This window comes from Crocuta crocuta, unplaced genomic scaffold, assembly GCF_008692635.1.
Source record: "Crocuta crocuta isolate KB4526 unplaced genomic scaffold, BGI_CrCroc_1.0 scaffold791, whole genome shotgun sequence".
NCBI lineage: Eukaryota > Metazoa > Chordata > Mammalia > Carnivora > Hyaenidae > Crocuta > Crocuta crocuta.
Window position 1 is genome coordinate 806,190 of NW_027532408.1, and position 24,163 is coordinate 830,352.

The 24,163-nt window shown below is 41.1% G+C and overlaps 1 protein-coding gene across 1 annotated transcript in view; it reads left to right on the forward strand.

The window, feature by feature from the left end:
• Positions 1 to 19,163, forward strand: part of PPM1H (protein phosphatase, Mg2+/Mn2+ dependent 1H) — a 259,966-nt gene extending 240,803 nt beyond the window's left edge. The window contains exon 12 of the mRNA XM_077778812.1: positions 14,444 to 19,163. Coding sequence (XP_077634938.1) covers positions 14,444 to 14,591 — 148 coding nt within the window. The 3' untranslated portion in view covers positions 14,592 to 19,163. The remainder of the gene's footprint in view (positions 1 to 14,443) is intronic.
• Positions 19,164 to 24,163: the final 5,000 nt, after the last annotated feature.

The window sequence follows — 24,163 nt, forward strand, 5'->3', positions numbered from 1 at the left end:
CCTGGAGCCTGCTTCAGATTCTCCCTCTCTCTCTGACCCTCCCCTGCTCAGGCTGTCTTTCTCTCAGGAATAAGTAAAATATTAAAAAAAAAAAAAAAAAAAAAAAAAATAAATGGAACGATATCCCATGTTCATGGATTAGAAAAATTAATATTATTAAAATGACCATACTACCCAAAACAATCTAGATTCAAACTCAAAATACCAAAAGCAATAAATAAATAAGTAAATAAACAGACAAATAAAATACTAAAATCATTTTTCATAGCACTAGAATAAAATCATCATAAAATTTATATAGAACTGCAAAAGACCCTGAATTGCCAAAGCAGTATTGAGAAAGAAGAACAAAGCTGGAGGTATTACAATCCCAGATTTCAAGATACACTACAAATCTGTAGTGATTAAAACAGTATTATACTGGCACAAAAATAGACATACAGATCAACGGAACAGAATAGAGAGTCCAGAAATAAGGCTACCATTTAATGGTCACTTAACCTACAAAGGAGGCAAGAATATACAATGGGGACAAGAAAGTCTCTTCAATAAATGGTGTTGGGAAAAATGGATAGCTACATGTAAAAGAATTAAATTGGACCACTTTCTTACACCATACACAGAAGTAAACTCAAAGATTAAATACCTAAAATGATAAAACTCCTAAAAGAAAACTTAGGCCATGAACTCTTGGCCTTAGCAGTATTTTTCTGGATGTGTTTTCCCAGGCAGGAGAAACAAAAGCAAAGATAAGTAATTGGGGACATTAAACTAAAAAGCTTTTGCACAGTGAAGGAAATGTGAAGGCAACCTACTGAGTAGGAGAAGATTTTTGCAATATTTGATATATCCAATAAAGGGTAAACTCAACAGCCCAGGTGAAAAAAACACAATTAAGAAATGAGCAGAGGACCTGAATAATAAACTGTTTTCCAAAGAAGACTTATAGATGGCCAACAGACATAAGTAAAGATGCTCAACATCACTAATAATCAAGGAAATGCAAATCAAAAACCACAATGAGGTATCACCTCATACCAGTGAGAATTGCTAATAATAAGATAAATAATAAGTTTGGCAAGGATGTGGAGAAAAGGAGATTCTTGTGCACTACTGGTAGGAATGTAAATTGGTCCAAATCAAAACCACAATGAGCTATATCACCCTACCCATGAGGATAGCTATTTAAAAAAAAGAAAAAGAAAAACCAGAAAATAACAAGTGTTGGTGAGAATGTGGAGAAATGGGAGTCTTTGTGCACTACTGTTAAGGATATAAAATGGTACAGCTGCTATGAAAAGCAATATGGTGATTCCTCAAAAAATTAACATTCGGTTAAGCGTCCAACTTTGGCTCAGGTCATGATCTCATGGTTGTGGGATCAAGCCCAGTGTTGGGCCTCAGTGCAGACAGCTCAGCAACCTAGTAGAAAAATGAGCCAGAACCATACACTCATGACCCAGAAAAACATTAATGGCCAGTAAATATATATTTTTTAAGTTTGTTTATTTATTTTGAGAAAGAGCAGGAAAGGGGCAGAGAGAGACGGGGAGGAGGGGAGAGAGAAGAGAGAGGGAGGGAGGGAGAATCCCAAGCAGGCTCTGCCCTGTCAGTGCAGTGTCCAACTTGGGACTCAATCCCATGAACTGCAAGATTGTGACCCGAGCCGAAGTCAAGAGTCAGTTGCCCACTGACTGAACCACCCAGGTGCCTCAATAAATATATTTTAAAAACGCTCAACTGCAGAGGCTCCTGGGTGTCTCAGTCAGTTAAGCATCTGACTCTTAATCCAGATTCAGGTCTTGTCTCACGGTCATGACTTCAAGCCCCGTGTTGGGCCCCATGCTGGACATGAAGCCTGCTTGGAAAAAAAAAAACAAAACACTCAACTACAGTAAGCAGAGAGGTACAAATTAAAGACCCACATAACTGTAGATGGTTTTGTGAATTTGTAGACAGGACTGGTCACACCTTGACATCCCTGGTGAAGTTGGACGTTTGTATGTCCTGTGACTCAGAGTTCCACTCCTAGGCCTGTGCCCTGGGGCAGTGGTTCTGAACGTATGGTCCTTGGCTCACACGGTGTCAGCATCCTCTGAGCACGTGTTACAAATGCAGTTTTTCAGGCCCCACCCCACACATCTACCAAATGAAATTCCAGTGGTGGGAGCCAGCAGTTTGTGTTTTAACAGACCATCCGGGTGATCTGGTGCTGCTACAATTTGAGTCCTACAAAGAGAGATCCACAGAATTGTTCTTATTATAAGAGCCGGAATCGACACACATGTCCAGTCATAGGATGGATAAACTAAGGACAGAATGTTTCACAGCTCAAAAAAGGGAATGAATCAAACTTGGGCTCATTAGCAGGAAAGAATCTCCAAAACATGATGTCGAGTTTAATCAGCAAGTCACAGATGAATACACATATTATGGTTCTATTTACATGAAGTGGAAAACTAACAGTATATCATTTAGGCATATAGGTAATAAAACTATAACAAAAGGCTAGAGAATTAACCCAAAATTCAGTATAGTAGTTACTCTGGCAGGAGACGTGGCGAGCGGCAGGGGAATGTATGAGCTTGAAGATGGACCCACAGGGAGCTTCCAAACACTCCTGGTAATGTTCTCTTGCTTTAGCTAGATGGCAGGTACATGGTTAGGCATGTTATTTTGAAACTATTTATGTGCTGTATGTAAGTATTTGTACATAAACTATGACAGGCAGTGTAGCCTAGTGCTTACTGGCATGGAATCAATCAGACTGCCTGAGTTCAGATCCAGGTCCTGCCCCCTCTACACCTGTGTGCCTGGGGAAGTTTCCTCACTTCTCAGTGCCTCGGATTCCTCATCTGTAAAATGGGGGTTCCAATAGTACTGACCTCATATAGCGGTAATGTTTGTTGTTGTTTGTTGTGCTTATTCTATGTTTGATGCTGTTTTTCTATGTTCCGTATATTTCACAATAAAAAAATCCATCCTTTAGGAAAAAAGTGAAGCTAGATTCACTCTCTCTTCTTAGACTTGTTTGGTATCCAATTGTTTGGCTTCTTTTATTTGAACTTACATGTATTTTTCTCCTGTTGAGCTTTTATCTTTAATTTGTGTTTTATAACCTGCTTGTTAGCAGCATCCTCGTTGATTTTCCCTACTGTGATTATTTTTATAAAGCTTCGCAAAGTCAACTGACAGGTATGAGTGCAAAGGCACCAAACGCTTTTTTTTTTTTAATCTCTCCAAGCTGGCATGGTTTTGCTTACCAGCCCACCACTCTCCATGGCAACAAATCTGCCCTTCAGGGAGTGGTAGCCCATGGACAGTGTTGTCACTGGGCAGGTGCATGCCAGGTCAGAGCAGGCTCCTGGGTTCAGAAGAACTGCTGCCTTCAGAAGCAGGGCTTGTATGGATTTCCGTGGAACAAACAGGGCAGGGAAGAAAAAGATGTTTGTGTCTGCCTTTCGCGGAAAATGGCAAACCAAAGCCTAAGAAAGAATCCTGTATCAGATAGATACGTGTGTGGAAGGGAAAGTTGTAAGATGAGCACAGTTTTATTAGTAAGAGAGAGAATATCAGTCTGGAGATAAGAAAAATGCTGGTTGGTTTTTAAGACCTAAGAAGCAAAGGTTTCTTCTCTGCCAGATAACTCCAATTCAGATTCATTCATTTGGGAAATGTTAGTAGGAAACCTGTTTTATTAGCCAAGGCCTGCTAGATACCCGGAAAGAAATTTGTGAAGCAAACAGACCTGGCCCCTTCCTTCTTGGAGGTTGGAGTCTGGAGGGGGTAATAGAAACATAAGGGAGTTACAATGTAAGTGATAAAGAGAGGAGCCTAACCAGCAGCAAGGGATACCCAAGAAAGCTTTCCACAGAAAGGGATATCTAAATTTAAGCCTGAAGAACAAACGAGTGTGAGCTGGGCAATGTAGGGCGACGGGCAGCTGGGGAGGGAGAACATGGCGCGGTCCAGGAAGCACACAGTCAGGAGAACTGACTAGGCTTAGTGTAGGGTGCTGTCCACAGACAAGGTGTGACAGGGAAAGTGGCCAGGTTATGGCTGACCTTACGAACTCACAAGATTAATGAATGTGAAAATTAGTTGTAGGAAAGGAATTCTGTAATAATGATGGGGAATTTATGTAACTTGCTCATTCTGGTCCATAATCAGCAAGCATTCTGGGCCATCTGATGTTCACTGAAAACATGAGATATGGATTGTTGCTCTACCTTTGTGTGATCCTTTGTAATTTAAACAATACTGGGAAATCAGAGAAACTGAATTTATTTCACACTCATGGCTTTGAAGTTGTGTAAAATGTTCTGCCTAATGTGTGACACGCTCATGCCCTGTGTTTTCCTGGTGTGGCCCATGGAGAGCTCGGTCCCAAAAGCCATGGCAGGGGTTTCCTCCGCAGGGAGCTCTTCTCATCTTCCTGTGCAGTATAGATATGAGTGAAAGTCACCCTAATAAGTTTTAGTCCAAGTTATCATTTCTGTGAGGAGGAAAGACTCACTTTATAATTCCGGAGGCTCTGTAGACTCTTCCTTGGCCAGGATTCATTTCTCCCCAAATGTAGCCCAGGAGCAAAGTTTTGTCTATATGATCCTGGGGGAGAAGGGAGGTGGGTCCAAACCTGAAGCACTGACCAAATGAGGTCAGCCTACTGTTTGATAGAAAATGAGAGAGAAAGGCCTACCCCCAGCACAGGCAGCCTGAGAAGGAGTGAAGGCAACATAACAAGTGAGAAGAACAATAAAATGTTTCTTCATTTGAGGTTTTGAATGGGGTTGTTTTACTTTGAGTTCTGCTGAGTCAACACCGTTGTGTCTAGAATGTAGCACAACAGAATGAGGCCGACTATTAGCCTCATGACAGGCAAGGCGTTGGGGGTTTGCCTTTGGATGACTTGGCTTTTAATGTTACGTGCAGGTTGTCTTTGACTTTTTTCTTTTCTTCTTCGTGACTACCATTCTCAACAAATTGCCAGCATTGTCTTCCCATGATGATATCCTTCCCAACAAAGAAGTTAAAATAGCATCTCCCCCTCCACAGTACTGAGTGAGGGAAGAGAAGAGATGATTAGCATAAAGATAGTTTGCAAATTTCTGACCCACACACCATCCTCTCAGGCAGAGATGGAGTAAAAATAAGCTGTATGATCTTGACTCTAGTGTATCTTACAAAGCCCTTTTGCTATTTTGAACTCCACAAAGGAACCAGAAAACTAAAAGGAGGTTTTATGGACAAGTCATAAGGAGTGCAGTGAGATTCCTCCCTCCCTCTCCCTTCTTTCCTTCCCATCTTCCTTCCCTTTTTCTTTTCTTTTGATGGAAATATTCCCTGAAGTATAGCAGGACTGGCAGTTCTGGAAGTCTTCGTGGGGTTATGAATTGGACCGTGTGTAGGACATCTACCAAGCTAGCACTGGAGTTGGATGGTTTGGAAGTCATGGAGGTTGGACTACCACTCTGTAGTTCTCTATAATACCAGTAAGATTCTCTTTTGAGGCTGAAACATCCCATACAATTTGGAGAGAGTGCTCAAAGAAAGGCCTGGAAGGACTTTTCTGAGGCAAAATATCTAGGATTGACTTATCCCCTCTGTCAGGCTGAAGGTTTAGTGGTAGGTCTCCTGCGAAGAATATTCAAAATGGAGGCAAGTGTGTAAACACTCAAAGGGGATGCTTCATATTTTGTCAGAAAGTAATAAACCATCAGTATTACTGAGAGGTAAGGGCATGGGCAAGGCCAAGGGGAAACAGAGCCAAAGAACAGTTAACCAAATATGAAAGCATGGTATATAGTCATATTCCAAAGGCCAAAGCAAAACTTGGCTAGGCTTTGCCAGTCCTCAATTGCCCAGAACCTGTCTGTGGAAACCTCATCTTTGTAACTTGGACCTAATGATCCTCAGTCTTCCTGCCATGACACTCAAGGTGCTTATTACGGGGTATTATATTGTATGGGATACCCATACAATATAGAATCCACAGAGCACTTCCCTAACAAGAGAAGCCTTTGTGATGCTTATCCTTCAAATGTCATTCTTCACATCCACGCTCTCCAAGACTCAGATCTGTGTGCCTTGATGAGGAGAGATTAATCAGTGGGAAGTTAGTAGCAAAACACCCATCAACACTGACCTCAGTATACTAATGCAGCTATTAAGTGCTATTCTGTATTTCCTTGATAATATGAAATTTATTTTGGCAAAAGACCAAAGTTCTTTTTGTGAGCTCTTTCCGTGAATTAGCTGAACTATTTTCTACCAGCACCAAAGGGTTTTGAAAAACAGTGCCTCAAATGCAAAAAGGAAGGGTTCCCCTCACCACCCTCCCAATATCAATGACATGTTTTAGGAACAAATTTGTGAGTGCCTGATGGGCTGTTTGAAGATTAGACAAAATCTGCATTTTTGTTTCTTTTGCAATGCTGCGTGCATTTAGACCCATGGGAACTTGGAAGTCAGCCTGCAATCCTGACTGTAATGGGCTCTGAACAGCACATGGCCAGGCCGCTGTCGCCTTCCCCAGTGCTCTGTATGTGGCTGCTGGAGCAGAGCTGTATGGCCGTTGAGCTGGGACATCAGCATTTTAAAGGGCTTGTCAGGGAAGACTGAGAAGGAAAAGGTCTACTGCTCCCTCTCACATTGAAATATTGCTGTTTGGGATACAAACTGACAAACACACACGCTACCTAAGGAACCAGGGAGTTGATGCCAGGGGCACAGGGTTGGAGGTGGCCTAACAAGTGTTTCCCCCCCTCTCCCGTGGGGGTGGGCAGCTCTCCCCAGACTCTGGCCTTGTACCTGCTGCCACCTAAACCCCTGATGCACACAGTGGCCGTGTCACAGACAGTAGCTGTCACTATTCCAGGGTGTCAGGGTATTCTGTCTGAGTGGGATTCCCATGCCCTTGGCAGGGGACAGAAGCTGTCACAAGTGGCTTCAGTGACTTCAGAGCTGAACAAGGGACACATGTGGGTCAGCTCCCAGCAGTGAGCCTAAGTCATGCCTCCTCCCGGGATGAGTTGCCTAGTACAATAAAGAGCCCTCTCCAAGCCACCCCTCACCCCCACCCACCCAGTCACCATAGATCCCTGCCAGTGTTCCAAAGCTTGGGAGAGCTTTTCTACCTTTTAAATTTCAGAGGCTTGCTCAGAATGCAAAGAAGATTTCTCCTCCTGTTCCCATCACACTCTATTACTGCTGGGCATCAGCAGATGGAGGCTGCCTTTTATATGCAAATATCTGGAACCCATTAATCCCCCAGTTCCTGCCACCTACCCTCCCTCTTTTGTAAGCCCCTGATCTGTACCATCTAAATGGCAAATAGCAGTTCCCACCCAACTAGAACTATTAGCCTTTAAGGCTGGGCTGAGGCCTGAAATGGACAGTATTTTTGACACCCGTGCTGATTCCAATGTGATCTCTGTGAGAAGCAGGCTCTGTAAGAGGTGGATGACTGTAGGCAATCTCTTGGGGGAAGAGAAAGGCATTTTATGTTTAATGAGGAAAATGATGGCTAACGTTTACTGACCTCTGACCAAATGCCAAGACTATGCCAAATGCTTCGTGGAAGGATCTCATTCATTCCTTGGAAGAGGTTTTGAGGTCTGCACTATCATCATTCCAGATTTATAAGTAAGAGGGGTTTCAAGAGGCTAAGAAATTTTTCCGGAGTGCCCATCTGGGCGGAGAGGGGCGGGGAACCAGGACTGGACCCTAGGCAACCCGCGCCCACACCCTGAGCCCTTTGTGCACTCTGCTGAAGAGATGAAAGAACTAAGAAGTGCCATCGAAATGGCCAGGACAACAGAGACAATTGAGGATTTATTGGTCTCCTTCCACCCTGTTAGTGAAAAGAGCTCCTGGCCTTCCCATAGTTGTTCAGCCCTCTTCCTTTTTTTGTTTTCTTCCCTCCCCTGCTGTCCTTTCTCTGCTCCCTCCCCCTCAGAGCCTGAGGAAGCCTCTGAGCCAAGCCCTGTGCTGTGTGCCAAGTCAGCTCCCTTCCTAGCAGCCATTTTTTTGAGCAGAGCTTTGCTGATCAATATTGAAAGCTTCGGCCAGAGAAGGAACATGTTGTCAAAATACAAAACTTGTCTCCCAGGGAGATTCTTTCTTAGAGGAGAGCGAATCCTACAAACTGCTCCAGCACTTCTCTCCTGTGGTCTGACTGAGCATTCTGAATAAAGGCGGTCAGGAATGGCCCTTCCTCTGCTCCACATCAGCTTCCAGAATCGCCAGGCTGCGCAAGCCTGCCTCACAGCCCCAGCCCGGGTGTACTGGAATCCACTTCCCTGTCACTGTCTTCAGCTGCACCATATTCTTTGTTACTCTCTTGGGTACTTTGTACTTACATTTCATGTTTTGACTCCGTCTATGGCACGTGTATGCCCGTGTGTTCAGCCTCGGTACCAACAACATCTGTAGAGCTCTTCTGTTTTATGTCTCATTTAGCAGTTTCTTTCTGAGTCCCCAAAGCAGGCAGCCCTTGTCAGGTAGAAGTTGGAGGAAAACCAAATAGAAGCAAGGAGACCCAGTTCTTTACCACCAGAGTAAGTTGTTTTTTCTCTTACCAGTTTTGATATAACGCAACCTTACAAATGATTTCATGCCTGAGGCAAGTTGGCTCTTGAATATGGATGTCTTTGTGCTCTGAAATGGCCACGAGCCTGGGTGAATACTGGAGTTGGGGCAAACAAACTTCTCCCAAGAGCTGGTTTATGGGGTTGTGTTGAGTTATTCATTTATGAGGAAAGCATCCTGCAAGGCACCTCATTTTACTGGAATGTTTCTCACTTCATTTCAGTACTGGGTCTCCTGTAGCCTGAAGGAAATGTTAGGAAATTGGTCCTGGAGTTCAGCTGTACCATTAAGTCCCTAAATACAATATCTAGTCAGTCCCCTTCAGTTGTCCACACAGACTGCTCTGTCAGAGAGAGGGATACCACACTCCCCAGAGAAGTCTGGCAAAGAGAAGTCATGTGGAGGAATCTGAGCCCCTGGCAGCAGTGTCGGAAGAAGTGATCCTAGGGATTCTCCCTAAGCCTCCCGCTCAGGTTGGGGCCGTCCTTCCCTGAAACACACAGATACATGGGTGATGGCAAGAACCCAATGAAACTGAGCTCTGTGAGGAGGGATACGGTTGGGTAGGCTCACCACACAGGAAAAGTGTGAAGTTAAACCTCATACCACTCCTGTGGTATGGGAATCCTAAACCAAGAAATTATATGTTCTACAGCTAGAAAAACCCAGAGTGTCTCCCAGTATTGGCAAATTCAAAACTCTTTCTGTAACTGAGGGCACAAACAACCCTACTGAAGAGAAACTTCTATGTTACCTTCAAACCCACTATAAGAAAGAATAACTAGATACAATGGAGTCTTCCATTTAACTCCCCAAAGAAAACCCAATAGGTTAAAACTTCAAACATGTACACACAGAACCACGAGGTGAGAAGAGGTAGACTTGGAAAACAACCAAATGGAAATTCACAATGGTGAAAGTATGTCATTGATATAAAGTTACTATAGTTGACCTTTCAAAAACATAGGTTTGAACTTCATGAGTCTACTTATCCGTGGATTTTTTTGACACAATAGTGTAAATATATTTTCTCTTCCTTATGATATTTAATATTTTTCTAGCTTTATTCTAAGCATACAGTAATAAGTATAGCATATAAAATATATGTTAACTGTTTATGTCACCAGGAAAGTTTCCAGGGAACAATAGGCTATTAATGGTTAAGTTCTGGGAGGGTCAAGATTTCTACTTGGATTTTTGACCAAGCAGGGGTCCGTGCCCCTAACCTCTGTGTTGTTGAAGGATTAACTGTACTGAATGGATTAAAGAGTACACTGTGAAAGCAGGAATTAGTGAATTTAAAGAAATCAGAGTGAGAAAAAAGGACAGGAAATAAGTAGAAATCTGGAAGGTAAAATGAAAAGGCCTAATGGGAGAAAATATAAAAAATAGAGGGCAAGAACTATTCAAAAAGTTCACAGTTGAGAGTTTTTCAAAATCAAAGAAATAGCTTCTCATTTGAAGGAGTAAAATAAATTTCCAACCATGATAGATAAAAAGGAATCCTCATTTTTCTGTCTAAGAGTAACTTCATAATATCCTAACAAAACAACAGTAAAAACTTAAAGGTACCAATGTGAAGACCGTTACTTGCAAAGAAATGATACAAGACAGACTTTCTCAAAAAGAAGTATTATTTCTAACCTGCTGAGGGAAAATAATGGTCAATTTAGAAATCTATACCCAATAAAGCTTGCATGCAAGATTAAAAGCAAAAATGAAGATTTTTGTGGTCCAAAGACTGGGTGAATTTATCCCTTACAGACCTCTGTTTACTAAAAACATACTTCAATAGAAAAGAAATCAAAGAAGGAAGGAATGGATTTCAAAGAGCACAGAAGTTAGTATGTTGGTTTATTTATACAATTGTAGATTATAAATTATAAAAGTGACTAAATGATAAAAATTACTAATACAGGCTTAAAAACAAGACAAAATTCAACTACCAGACAGTAACATGGAAGATGAAAGAAGGCATTCTAAGATTGCTTTATTTTCTGGAGGAGGGTATAAATACTGATGAACCTACATATTTAGCATAACTGCTAAAATGAGAGAAATAAACTGTCACTTCTAACCCATTGAGAGAGGGAAAAGGTGTTAAAGCAATTACCCTGACAGAAAGCAAAAATGAAGAAAAAAGAATAAACAAAATACATAGGAAGTTTTATATATATTAATATGTATATGTTAGTGATGGCAAAAATAAGCTCCAATGTATCAGTTTTTACAATAAACAAATTTAGCTTGCATCTTAATATCTATGAGATTACATTTTATTTTAATTAGCCACATACCATGAGCGAAATAACACTTTAAAATTCAAAGTTGATAAGTCCTACTCTGCTTTGTAGATGCTATCATTGAAAAATATCAGGGTGAGGAGGTGGCATTGAAAATGACTATGATTTCTCGACTAAGAGACTAGGAATCACATTAACTAAGGATGATAGATGGGGAAGTACCACTTTGGAAGTGAAAATAAGTTAACATTTATTGACTTACTAAGTCTTAACTGGGGACTATCAAGGAACTTCAGGAGCATCAAAGAGAAGAATTTGTGCTGTGTGTCATGGAAGCCCGGACACAGGAGAACTTGGAATGTGTAGTAGGGTGGAAACTCCCCCACCCCAAAGATAAAGAGACTTCAGGAAGACAGGAACCATCACAGGTAAAGAAGATGGTCAGCAGTGTCTGTGCTGGAGAAAGGTTGAGCTGAATGAATGCTGAGAAGAAGCTTTAGGTCCAGATTAGTAAGGTAGTGGGCCTACTAGTAAGAGATTAAGGAGGAAAAAGGGAAGACATTGAAGAAACAGAAATGGATTTCTCTCTCAAGAAGTTCAGCACCTAAGGGAAGACAGAATGGATGGTAAAGAGAAATTCAGGCTCAAGGGAAGTTATCTTGGAATAGGCAATAGCCATTTGTAAGAATAAAACCTTAATTATCTAGAGTCCTTGGGGAAATGAGTTTCCTGGGTAACGAGCTTTTCTAGGTGACCTAATGCTGCTTTCTAAAATACCATTACTAATTTTGGCCATTTTTTAAATACCCAGAGTCACCAGCAATAGCAATATCAGGGTGGTCTCTGGCCTTTAACCAAGGGCGATACTCCTTTGTGACTTCATTTAACCTTGTTTTGAGCTCAGTTGTTGCACCCATGGCATCAGGACCTGCCGAGGCCTACAGAAGGATTTCCCTCTTGACTGACTACAGAGTGCTGTTGATAGTTCTTTTATCTGTTTTTCTGAGATCTTTGAGCATCTGTCTTTTCCTATCAGCCATCTTTTATCATAACTTGCCAGAATTTTCTGTCTGGCATGCTCTTGAGCTGGTGTGTTCAGCTCTGACCAATGGATCTACTCTGTATTGACTCAACCAGGTTTCTTGAAAGGCTAATGTTGGGCCCCTGGTCAACCAGCAGGATAGTAAACATCACTCTGATCTTGTTGGCAGCCTTTCCCCGCATGGTCATGTCTCAGATACACAGTTTAACATACAATCAAGAGTAACCTGGGGCGAGGATCTGAGGGCCTCTTCTGAATATAGTGTAAGCTCCAGTATATGGATTTGGGGGTATTTATTTGGCTCTTTAGCCAAAGGCCTCTCTTGACTCCTTTCTGATTATTTCCTGATTTCAACAGGAGAACCCTCAGGGCTAATTGGCTGCATCTTCTCTCAACTGCAACTTAAAGAGATTTTTGTCTCCAGGTTCCTGGGTGGCTCAGACAGTTAAGTGCCTGACTTCGGTTCAGGTCATGACCTCATAGTTCATGAGTTCAAGCCCCACATCAGGCTCCATGCTGACAGCATGGAGCCTGCTTGAGATTTTCTCTTCTTACCCTCTCTCTTTCTGTCGGTCCCCCACTCACGCTGGTTCTCTCTCTAAATACATAAACTATAAAAAAAAATTTATTTAAAAGGGATTTGTCTCAAAGCTGATAATTTTCTCAATACGGATAGAAAAAGGTATCTTTCCTACCAACCTACCACCCATCCTCCAGAAGGAAAGGTATTTATTTTGTATTAACTAAAACAGCCTCTCTTCTGTCAGTTGAAGGGTATGCTAGACTTTTCTCTGCTATCTGGGCTGCAAAGACTTGAGTCTCAAAGACTTAATGTCCTAGAATCTTAATCCTGAGATAATTTGCTACAGACCTTAGTCTTAAAAACTGTAATGATGGGCAAGATGGCAGTCTCTTTTAATAAGAGACTCAGTAAATCCACAAGGGATCTTAACAGAAGAAACAGAAGAGCCTTCTGGTGTTCTGAATTCCGTAAAAGCACAGTCCTGAGGGCAAGGCAGAGACATTCCAAAGTAGGGAAAAGCCACTAGTAATATCAGGGTGGTCTGTTGTTAAGGGTCCACAGGCTGGCTTCCAAGAAGTCTTCCTTATGGGGTGACATTTATTATCTTGGTGATTTATCAGAATCTGGCTTTTAGCTTTTCAGGTTCAGAAACTGGTTTAATCAACATACAAAGAACAGATTCATTGCCTGAGCTGGGCTCACCGTAACCAAGCTCACAAGATTGATCTGGAAACCAAAATTCCAGTTGACATTTATATGGAAAAACAGAATTGATTGATCTTCTCAAAGTACAATGACTAGCTCGTTCTTTCCCTTTAGGCAGGCCTACACAGGGAGCCAGATCATAATCAGGCTATTTGGTGAATGTGAAATCAGAGTTAACAGTGAATCATGTTTAACAGCATAGGCTAAGAGAGTAATTCATCCACACTAAATATGGTCCTACCAGTGGAACTGAATCTCTTTGAAGTCTGTCACCTAAGACTCCCTCTGCTCTGATCACTATTTGGACAGACACCTGCCAATGTTATGCCTTGTTTTCTTTAATGTCTCAAGGCCAACACAGGACTACACCCACCAAAATCCCCTCCCACACTGGTCTTTAGATGTTAATACTTTCCATTGACTAATAGCATAGTCATTCTTTTTCCTTAAGTTTAAATCTCCCTGAGCAATCTTATTTTCAAATTCTCGGGGTATCCTCTGCCATACCTACACTTATCCACACGAAGGTTTATCAGTCACTTCCCAAAAATATCTTCACATTTTTATTATATTCCTATGCTACACGTACTACTCATGTTTTATTGAAATCAACTCACTTTTTAAAAACAATTTTAAGGGGCGCCTGGGTGGCTTAGTCGGTTGAGCGTCCGACTTTCGCTTAGGTCATGATCTCGCTGTTCGTGGGTTCGAGCCCCGCGTCGGGCTCTGTGCTGACTGCCAGCTCAGAGCCTGGAGCCTGTTTCAGAGTCTGTGTCTCCCTCTCTCTCTGACCCTCCCCTGCTCACGCTGCCTCTCTCTCTCTCCTGGAAATAAATAAAACATTAAAAAAAAATTTTTTTTAACAATTTTAAAAGATTGACCCCTACCATAAATGGAAAATGATTGTCCTTTGTCCTAAAAAGAATGTGCCTCCAAAAATAAACACTGAAAACAAAGGCTAATATGTTTCCCATGTACTTTGTCAGCTAGACATACTTTGCCATGCAAAGCTCTGAGCCTGAGCAGACGTTAAAAGGTCAACTCACACCAAACTGAGAGACTCTTTGACATCATCAAACACTTCAAAGGAGGATTCCACAGCAGAACCAATTTAAGGGATTATTTAATGTATGTGGTGCCTTGTCCATCTACCACCTAGAAGAATAACCTCACGTTAGGCATTGCATGTTTCCGGAAAAGATGGCCTAGACTTTTTGAGATGTTAGGCATGTTTCAGAATCGTTTTTACAGCTGTAGTGATGCCTCCTTCCTGGCCTCACTTGACTCCAGACTCTGCCTGATGCCACACTGATGGTTTCATTCCTGCTTTTCCCTGCACAGGTACACGCTGGCAGCTCAGGACCTGGTGATGCGTGCCCGTGGTGTCCTGAAGGACAGAGGATGGCGGATATCTAATGACCGACTGGGCTCAGGAGACGACATTTCTGTATATGTCATTCCTTTAATACATGGGAACAAACTTTCATGAAAACGGCCCAGGGGGTTGGGAGGACAGCAGGAGAGAAAACTGGGACACCTCTTGGCAGGGCAGAACTGGGAAGTGCCCCGGCAGAGTTCCAGGTGACACAACCTCTTCCCAGGCCAGGTGGGGGATTTGCTGCTGAAAGGCCACTGGCTGTACTTCTGGGGGACCCTTAGATTTCAGTTGCCTCTTTAGTAACAGGTCTGGATACTCAACAAGAGCAAAACATAAAGGCTGCTACTGAGTATTGTGTTTCTTTTGGTTCCTTTAATAGGCCTCCTAGGTGGCCACTGCCTAATTTTGGGCACACACATCAGATTTATTTGGAGTAGCTGGGGCAGCCATTTTCAGGTGTAACTGGCAGGAGGCTCTTCCGCCTATCAAGCTGTCAGCTTCTCTACGGGTTAAACGTGCTGCATTGGGAAGCTGGGGATCAAGTCTCAGAAAGTGTAAGCACCCACCTTCTAGTAAGCCTGAGATTTATTTCAGGGAACACTGGTGTGTGTGTGTGTGTGTGTGTGTGTGTGTGTGTGTGTCTGTCTGTCTGTCTGTCTGTCTGCTTTCATGGTTATGGTGGGGTGAAGCAGGGATTTTTTTCTGTTTGATGTTCCTTGAATCTTAATGGTTTCCCTTCCATAAAACAGGCCTGGGACTTTCCAGCTCCTTGCTGAGGAATTTGGTGTGTCAAAGTCCAGCCCAGGCTGTCCCCATACCCCACAGCCCACACCACGCAGGCAGCCTTCTGGAGCAGTGCCCTGGCGGACAGAGCACTGTCTTTGTTGTGTAACAGTTTGTTCCCGAGTTGCATTTTCTCACCATATCAGTGTGTTTTCATGAAAATATGGGTGTTTCTTTAAACCAACAGTTTCTCTGTTGTTTTCAAGGGTCCCCCTTTTGTGGCTAGAGATTCCTCTGAGAATCTAGGTTTTCATTTCTGGGACGGTTGGCCCTCCGCACCTGCTGTGCCCCACGGACACATGTGAAGCAGTGTTTAAGAGAGCAGTACAGGAAGCTCCATGCATCGGTCAGTTCCCCATACCTCATGTGATGACCATTCCTCTGTTTTGGATCCAGGTTCTATGGACTGTGACTGTCCGCAAGGCCACTCCACATCAGTACATATCTGTGTACCACCAAGGAGCAGCAGTCCTGCTTCCCCCCCATCTTTGGGCAAGACCCACTCAGAATAGCCCATTGCTAAAAGTGAATTTGAATTGAGTTGACTGGTCATCCTCATGCTGTGTGCCCTATTCCTTCTCGGAATCACATCCCAGCAGCTGAGGCCCCCCGCATTCCCACTGTTGCTCCACTTCCGAGTGTTCCTCACAAGAGCTGCAGAAGCCGTGGACAGCACATCTACCTGTTGCTGCTTCCTTGCTGGGAGGAATAACAAAGTCGTGTGTTAGAAATCACCTCTCTTAGGCAGACTGCTGCTCCACACTGAGGAACCCTCAGTGAGGGACATCCCATTACTAAGTCTTCCTGCACACCTCCTGTGGCATCATCACCATCCTGTCAGTCCTGTGTCATTAAAACATTCTTCCCACCCCATAAAGAAAAATGTCATTGATGTGATTCCCCGAACTGCTGGAGAGCCACTTCCAGTTCACATGGTTGTTGAATCCCTTCCCCAGAGGACAGGACAGGAACCTTTCCTCCAGGATAGTTAATCACCTTCTGGAGTTGTAGATATTTTATTAGGAAAGGCCTAGAGCCTCTCTACTCAGGAATGAACTCATTCCACCATGTGGAAAGGATGCCCTGTCAGGCAAGTGAGGAACTATGGGAATTCACCCACCAGCTGTTCGCCAAAATGTTGCCCAGGGAGAATCAATGACTACCTTGTCAAGGGGTCATCTTCATCTGCCAGCCTCCCTCCTCCTCCGGTGGATCTTAGCTACCCCAGATGTCTCTGTGGGGACAAGTTGGTGGTAAACCATCTGCTTCTCTGGCAGAATGTGATGCTATGAGACAACATGCAGGTACCCTACTGCAGTGTCATACACTTTCTGTTCAGGCCCGGACTCAAAGTCTCGTACAGATTGGAAACAAAGTGTTTTGTGGAGGACTCTGAATGGCCTTCTTTGGGAAGCTGCCCTCACAAGCAGTCACCTCTTATCTTCCCATTGCCATTCATCTGTTTCTCTCCTGGGCTTCTAAGTTGGTCCTACCTTGAGCTTTTCTAGTTTTAGTTAACCACCAGAGTCTAACTCTGGGTGCAGATGTCATGACAGCCTTCTACTTAATTGACTAATTCATTTACTGCCAAGAAATGTCTCAGGAAAAAAATTCTAGAACACCACCCCCCCGACTTTTCAATTTATCCTGAAGTCTAGAGCACTTAATCCTGCTGGTTTTAGTTAGAAAGGTATCCAGGAATTCTTTTCATTAAGACTCCTTGGTGGAAAGATCTTAGTAAAAGGCTGAAGCCCTGTTTCTGCTTGGGAGATGGGAGGAAAATTACAAATGAGGTGAATAAATCATATGTGGAAAAAGTGACTTGTTAATGCCCATAGCACATCCGCCCAGCACTGATATTGCTCTGTGAATTGAGCTTACTCTATTTGGCCTAATTTTTCACCCAGGCCCCATGCCATCCCATCCCACTGCAGTTAACTAACTGTGTCTACATGATGGGGCTGGCCCTTGGAGCATTCCTGGAAAGGCCAAAAGGCAGCACACTCAAAATTCTGAAGAAGATATTTATAAGCGATTCTGAAATCTTGTGTATCTGACTTCTAGCCAAATCTGTTGTCCTAATGGCCTCAGAGGAAATCTTGTTTAATAAAAAGCTTTTGATTTCCTAGTCAAGTCTTTATGGTTGCCTTGGGGTGTGTGTGTGGCCACTTCCTCTAATGAAAGGCTCTTTGGGCCCTAAATCTCTTTGTTGGCTAGACTCTGCTCTTTGGAATATTTGGGGGACAGTGTTTTTCTGGAAGAGAACAAAGTCACCCTCCATCCACGGCCTGCGGCCCTTTGCCCGGCAACAGCCAAACCTTTGTTCTCATGACACCTGCAATCAGAGACGGACTGTGTTCTGCAGTGGTTGCGCTCACCAAAATTCAGTTCTCGGGGTGGGAAGGAAGAGGTAGAAATTGGGCAAGGCCTGGTACTCAGCTGTGTACTAGGACAAAGCCACGGAAAGTGGCAATTTCAGTCACTTAACATCAGATACAGCTTTGGGGAGTTTGGGGTGTTTAATTTTTTAATTCTAGCAACTTCACCTCTGTGGGGCTAGGTGCTCACCTTTTTCTTACTCGTGAGTATCCATTTACTTCTTGGGAAAAACTATAGTTGTAGGTAGATATTGGTGGGTGGGGATGAGCGTCCTGGTACCTAGATTTGGCCTCAGATCTTGGCCATTTGGGCAGGATTTTCAGTTTACCCAGAGCACTAGATTGGAAACACTTGGAAAAAGAGTCCCACATCTTGAAAATTCTGACTCTCCTCTTGACTGCACCTCCTTCCTTGTCTGCCAGTCTTGTTTTTTTTGTTTTTTGTTTTTTTTTGTTTTTTTTACAAGGCCAAGAGTGGCCAGTGGTTTCTTTCCACCACAGTTTGAGGATCTAACCTTTCCTTAAGTGACCCAGCAGCCCCACACTCTCAGAGGGAATATATTAAGGTTTTATGACATTCTATTTTCAGTAATTACTGCTTCAGGGACACTTGGAGAAAGCAGTGAGAGTCATTATCTATGCAAAGAACAACCAACCAGGCTGACCCTAAAATTGACCAGATAGAAGAAAAGAGTAAAACTGTATCTGGCCACAGGACAGAATCTTATGTTAGAAACTTGGGTTTTTGAGGGCTTTTACAATTGTAGAGAAACACTGGAAGTCTGCATACCGTGGCCCACCGTGCTGAACAAAGTTTGGTTTATGGGTGATGTGGCATCTGTGTGCACACTGGGATGTTTCAAAGGACACTCCCTGAGCAGCCTGATTTGTCTCTTGTGTGAGCACTGAGGCAGCTCTTCGTGAGAGCTGAGTGCCCGTCTGCAGACTACTGCTCTTTCTAATCCATGATGTTTTATGTAAATAGCTTTAATTGTTCCTTAATATCTTCTTAGATGAAGTTCTGTTCATGTAGGAACCAGGTAGAGACAGTGACCAATGAGGCTGTAAAATGTGCTGTTGTTTTCTACTGTGATGTACTTGAAGGACAGCCTTGTGTCCCCCAATCTTTCAGTCTTCCTTCCATAGTATTTTGTGTTTGGGGAATCTTGAGGTTATTCTCCATTTTTGTTTTGCCTCCATTTTCTTTGTTTCTTCTGGAGACCCAGGGAGCCCCACAGTGGAGATCATTTGTAAGAAATGTATCATGTTCTGGGTTTCCAAAAATATAGTATGTACAGTGAATGAGAGGAATCTGCCTGAAAATGGTTTCAGAACCAAGTACCTTTATGCTTTGTGATTGTGAAACCTTGACTTTTGTAACCCAAAAAATGAACACTGTTTAGTAAAAGGGATCTATTTTGTGTGTTTTGAAACTTAGGTGCAATGTTCCCTGGAAAAAGCTAAAGAAATGTATATGCTCAATGACATTTTAAAATAAAGTATTATATATATGTATATAGGACACCTTTAGAAAAAGTTTTGTGTTACTTCTTTTAATCTGCTATGAAGCTTCTTCATATCAGGTAATGGAATGAGGAGTGTCATGACCTTATGTGAAGTTTCGAACTGTGAACAGATGCCAAAGAAAATCAAAAGGGAATGGATGCCAACACCATAAACCTTCACAGGAATAGCAGTAAAGGCTATGTATTTCAACAATGCATCTAGAAGAAGCACCTTGGATATTACTCCCAAGAATTGTTCCCAAGAGGTATTCTTTTTTTTTTTTAATTGAGCTTTAATCAATATACATTAGCTTCCAGTGTTCAACATAATGATTTGGTATATAATATTGCAAAATGATCATCACAAAAAACTGATTAACATCCATCATTGATATTAACAAAATGTTTTTTTCTTGTGATAAGAACTTTTCACTCAGAGATTTTCAAATATGCAATACAGTATTACAGATAGTCACCATGCTGTATATTACATCTCCATCACTTCGTTCATAACTGCAAGTTTGTGTATTTTGACCCTTATCACCCATTTCTCCCACTCCTCACCATCTGCCTCTCCCAACCACCAATCTGTTCTCTGTGCCTGTGAATTTTTTGTTAATTTTTATTTATTTTTTAGATTCCACATATAAGTGAGATCATACGGTATTTATCTTTCTCTAATTTCACTTATAACGTCCTTAAGGCCCATCCATGTTATCACAAATGGCAATATTTCATTATTATGACTGAAGAATAGTGTGTGTGTGTGTGTGTGTGTGTGTTTTCTTTACCCATTCATTGATTCAGTTTTTCCACATCTTGGATATTGTAAATAATGTTGCAGTCATCATGGGGATGCATATATCAGTGTTTTCATTTTCTTTGGATAAATACCCAGAAGTGGAATTGATAGATCAAATGGTAGTTCTATTTTTGATTTTTTGATGAGACTCCATACTGTTTTCCTTAGTGGCTGTGGCAATTTACAATCCCACCAACAGCACACAGGGTCTCCTTTTCACCATGTCTTTGCCAACACTTGTTATTTCTTGTCATTTTTATAATAACCTTTCTAACATGTGTGGGGTGGTATCTTACGGTTTTGATTCTTTCCATGTGTCTGTTGGCCATCTGTAGGTCGTCTTTGGAAAAATGCCTATTCAGATTGTCTGCCTATTTTTTAATTGGGTTGCTATTGAATTGTAGGAGTTCTTTATATATTTTGGATATTAACTTTTTATTTTTTTAAATGTTTTATTTATTTCTAGGAGAGAGAGAGAGAGAGAGAGAGAGACAGCATGAGCAGGGGAGGGTCAGAGAGAGAGGGAGTGACAGACTCTGAAACAGGCTCCAGGCTCTGAGCTGGCAGTCAGCACAGATGCGGGGCTCGAACCCACGAACCGCGAGATCATGACCTAAGTGAAAGTCGGACGCTTAACCGACTATGCCACCCAAGCGCCCCTGGATATTAACTTCTTACCAGATAAATGAGTCGCAAATATTTTTTCCCATTCAGTAGGCTGCTTTTTCATTTTGTTGATGGTTTCCTTTGCTGTTTAGAGCTTTTCAGTTTGATGTAATTACACTTGTTTATTTTTGCTGTGGATGCCTTTGCTTTTCATGTCAGGTAAAACAAAGCAAAACAAAAAACGTTGCCAAGACCTCTATCAGGTTTACTGCCTATGTTTTCTTTTAGCAGTTTTATGGTTTCAACTTACATTCAAGTCTTTAATCCACTTAGAGTTAATTTTTGTGTATGGTGTAGTTTCATTCTTTTACATGTGGCTGTCCAGTTTTCCCAACACCATTTTTTTTTTTTTTTTTTTTTAAGAAACTGTCCTTTCCTCCTTGTATATTCTTGGCTCCTTTTTCATAAATTGACTATATATATGTGGGTTTGTTTCAGGGTTCTCTATTCTATTACATTAATTTTATCTATTTTTATGTAAATACTATCCTGTTTTGATTTACGATAGCTTTGTATTACAGTTTGAAATCAGGGAGCATGATGCCTCCAGCTTTGTTCTTCTTTCTCAACACTGTTTTGACTATTTGGGGTCTTTTGTGGTTCCTTACAGATTTTAGGACTGTTTGTTCATTTCTGTAAAAAAAATGCTATTAGGATTTTGATAGGAATTGCACTTAATTTGTAAAAAGTTTTAGGTAGTATATAATTCTTCCAATCCATGAACACAGTACACCTTTCCATTTCTTTGTGTCATATTCAGTTTCTTTCATCAGTGTCTTATAATTTTTAGTTATATACTCTTTTGACTCCTTGGTTAAATTTATTGCTAGGAATCTTATTCTTTTTGACATTATAAGCAGGATAGTTTTCTTAATTTCTTTTTTCTGACAGTCTATAATCAGTATATTGAAATGCAAGAGATTTCTATATATTGCTTTTGCATCCTACTGATGCAAAAAATTCAGTTTTACTGAATTCACTTATGAGCTCCAGCAGTTTTATGAGGGATTCTTTGGTGTTTTTTAATATATAATGTCATCTGCAAAATGACAGTTTTACCTTTTACTTTATGATTTGAATGCCTTTTATTTCTTTTTCTTACCTAATTGCTATGGCTAGGTCTTTCAATACTATGCTGAATAAAAGACACCGGAGTACACATCACTTTCTTATTTATAATCTTAGAAGAAAAGGTTTCAGTTTTTACCACCTCATATGATGTTATCTATGGGTTTATCCTATATTGTGTTATTTTATTTTATTATTATTTTATTGTGTTGGGGTACATTCCCTCTATAACCTCTTTGTTGAGAGTTTCTAACAAAAATGGATATTGAATTTTGCCAAATGCGTTTTCTTCATCTATTGAGATGATCATGTTTATCCTTTATTTTGTTAATGTGGTATATCACACTGTGGAAATTAAACCATCCTTGGACCTCTGGAATAAACTGTACATGATTGGGGTGAATGATGCTTTTAATGTATTGTTGAATTTGGTTTGCTAATATTTTTTGAGAACTTTTGCATCTATGTTCATCAAGAATAAACAAGGTACTTGTTTGTAATTTTCTTTTCTTTTGGTATCCAGATCTGGTTTTGGTATCAAGTAATGCTGGCCTCATACAATTAGTTTGGAAGTATTATGTCCTCTTTTATGGAAGAATTTGAGAAGGATTGGTATTAATTCTTGTTTGAATCTTGGGCAAAATTTACCTATGAAGCCATCTGGTCCTAAACTTTTGTTTGTTGGGAGGCTTCCTTACTAGTAATCCGTCTGTTCATATTTCCGATTTATTTATGATTCAGGTTGTATATTTCTAGGAACTTGTCCATTTCTTCTAGGTTGTCTAATTTGTTGGCATATAATTGTAGTAGTCTCTTATGATCCTTTGTATTTCTGTAATATCAGTTGTGATGTCTCCTCTTTTGTTTCTAATTTTATTGAGTCCTGGCTATTTTTTCTTGGTGAGTCTAGCTACAGGTTTGTCAATTTTGCTTATCTTTTCAAAGAACCAGTTCTGGGTTTCATTGATCTCTTCCATTTTCTTTTTGTCCCTATTTCATTCTTTTCTGCTTTGACCTTTGTTATTTCCTTTTACTAACTTTGAACATTGTTCATTTTCTAATTAATTCCTTGAGATATGTAATTACGTTGAGGTTTTTCTTATTTCTTGAGGGTAGGCATTTATCACTTTGAACCTCCCTTTTGAACTGCTTTTGCTGCATCCTGCAGGTTTTGGTATGTGGTATTTCCATTTTCTTTTGTCTTGAGGTATTTTTTGATTTCCTCTTTGATTTTTTTCATTGACCCATTGATTGTATGTTTAATCTCTATATATTTGTGAATTTTCTAGTTTTCTTCTAATTGATTTCTAATTTCATACCATTGTAGACAGAAAATATGGTTGATATAATTTCAGTCTTAAATTTCTTAAGGCTTGTTTTGTGACCTAACGTATGATTTGTCTTAGAGAATGTCCCATGTGCTCTTGCAAAGAACTATATGTTCTGTTGCTTTTGCATGGAATGCTCTATATGTAGATCTCTTGAATCCATCTGATTTAACCCATCACTTGAGGCCTATGTTTCCTTATTGATTTTTTTCTAGAGGAGCTATCCATTGATGTAAGTGAGGTATTAAAGTCCCTTATTATTATTGTATTACTGTATTATCTCTCCCTTTCAGTCTTTCAATATTTGCTTTATTTAGTTGCTCCTACATTGGATGCATAAATATTTACAAGTGTTCTATCCTCTTGTTGATTGACCCCTTTATCCCAAGAGATATTTTTGAGAGGGCTAGTGAGTTATATACTTGCCTAAGATTATAAAAGTCAAGACTCTCCTTAGTCACTTAAAAATTTTAAGTGCTCACAAAGTGTTAGTAAAATGTTCTGTCTTATAGAGAAAAGTTAACAGATGGGACAACATAGCAAAGAATGCTAATTCTGCTTAGTTCTAGAGTCCAGGAAGTTAAAAGTAATCTAGAAAATAACACAGTGTTAAAAATAGCTAAGTATTGATTCACAAAGAAAGCTAAAAGTAGGCTGTAGCTTGTCTAAAGCTTAGTTTGGAAGAGAAGACTAGTTAGAAAACACTGAGAATGGTTTTATTGTAAAATACGTATGATGCCTCTTCCTCCCTACTCAGTCATAGAAACTCATGAAGAGTCAATCCCAGGATTAGATGCCTGAAGGTTGAGATGGAAGAGTCTCTGTGGAAGATGGAGGAGTCTTCGAGCATTCTCTCATGAGCAGTGGTTAGCTTCTCAGATCAGCTCTTTAAAGTTGCAATAGGTTGTCTCCAAAGATGGCTGCCATCTGCCTCCTGTGTCTGTTCACAAATGCTCCTTTTCCCATCACGAGGTGGCATTTGTTTCCCCAGCCCTTGAATCTAGTTTAGATGGTGACTTACTTTGATTAATAGAATGCAGAAGTGACATTCTGAGAATTCCAAATTTAGGTCTCTAGAGGCCTTACAGCACCTGCTTTCACTTTTGGAAGCCAGCCACACTGCAAATGTCAGACTGGATTACTGAGTGATGAA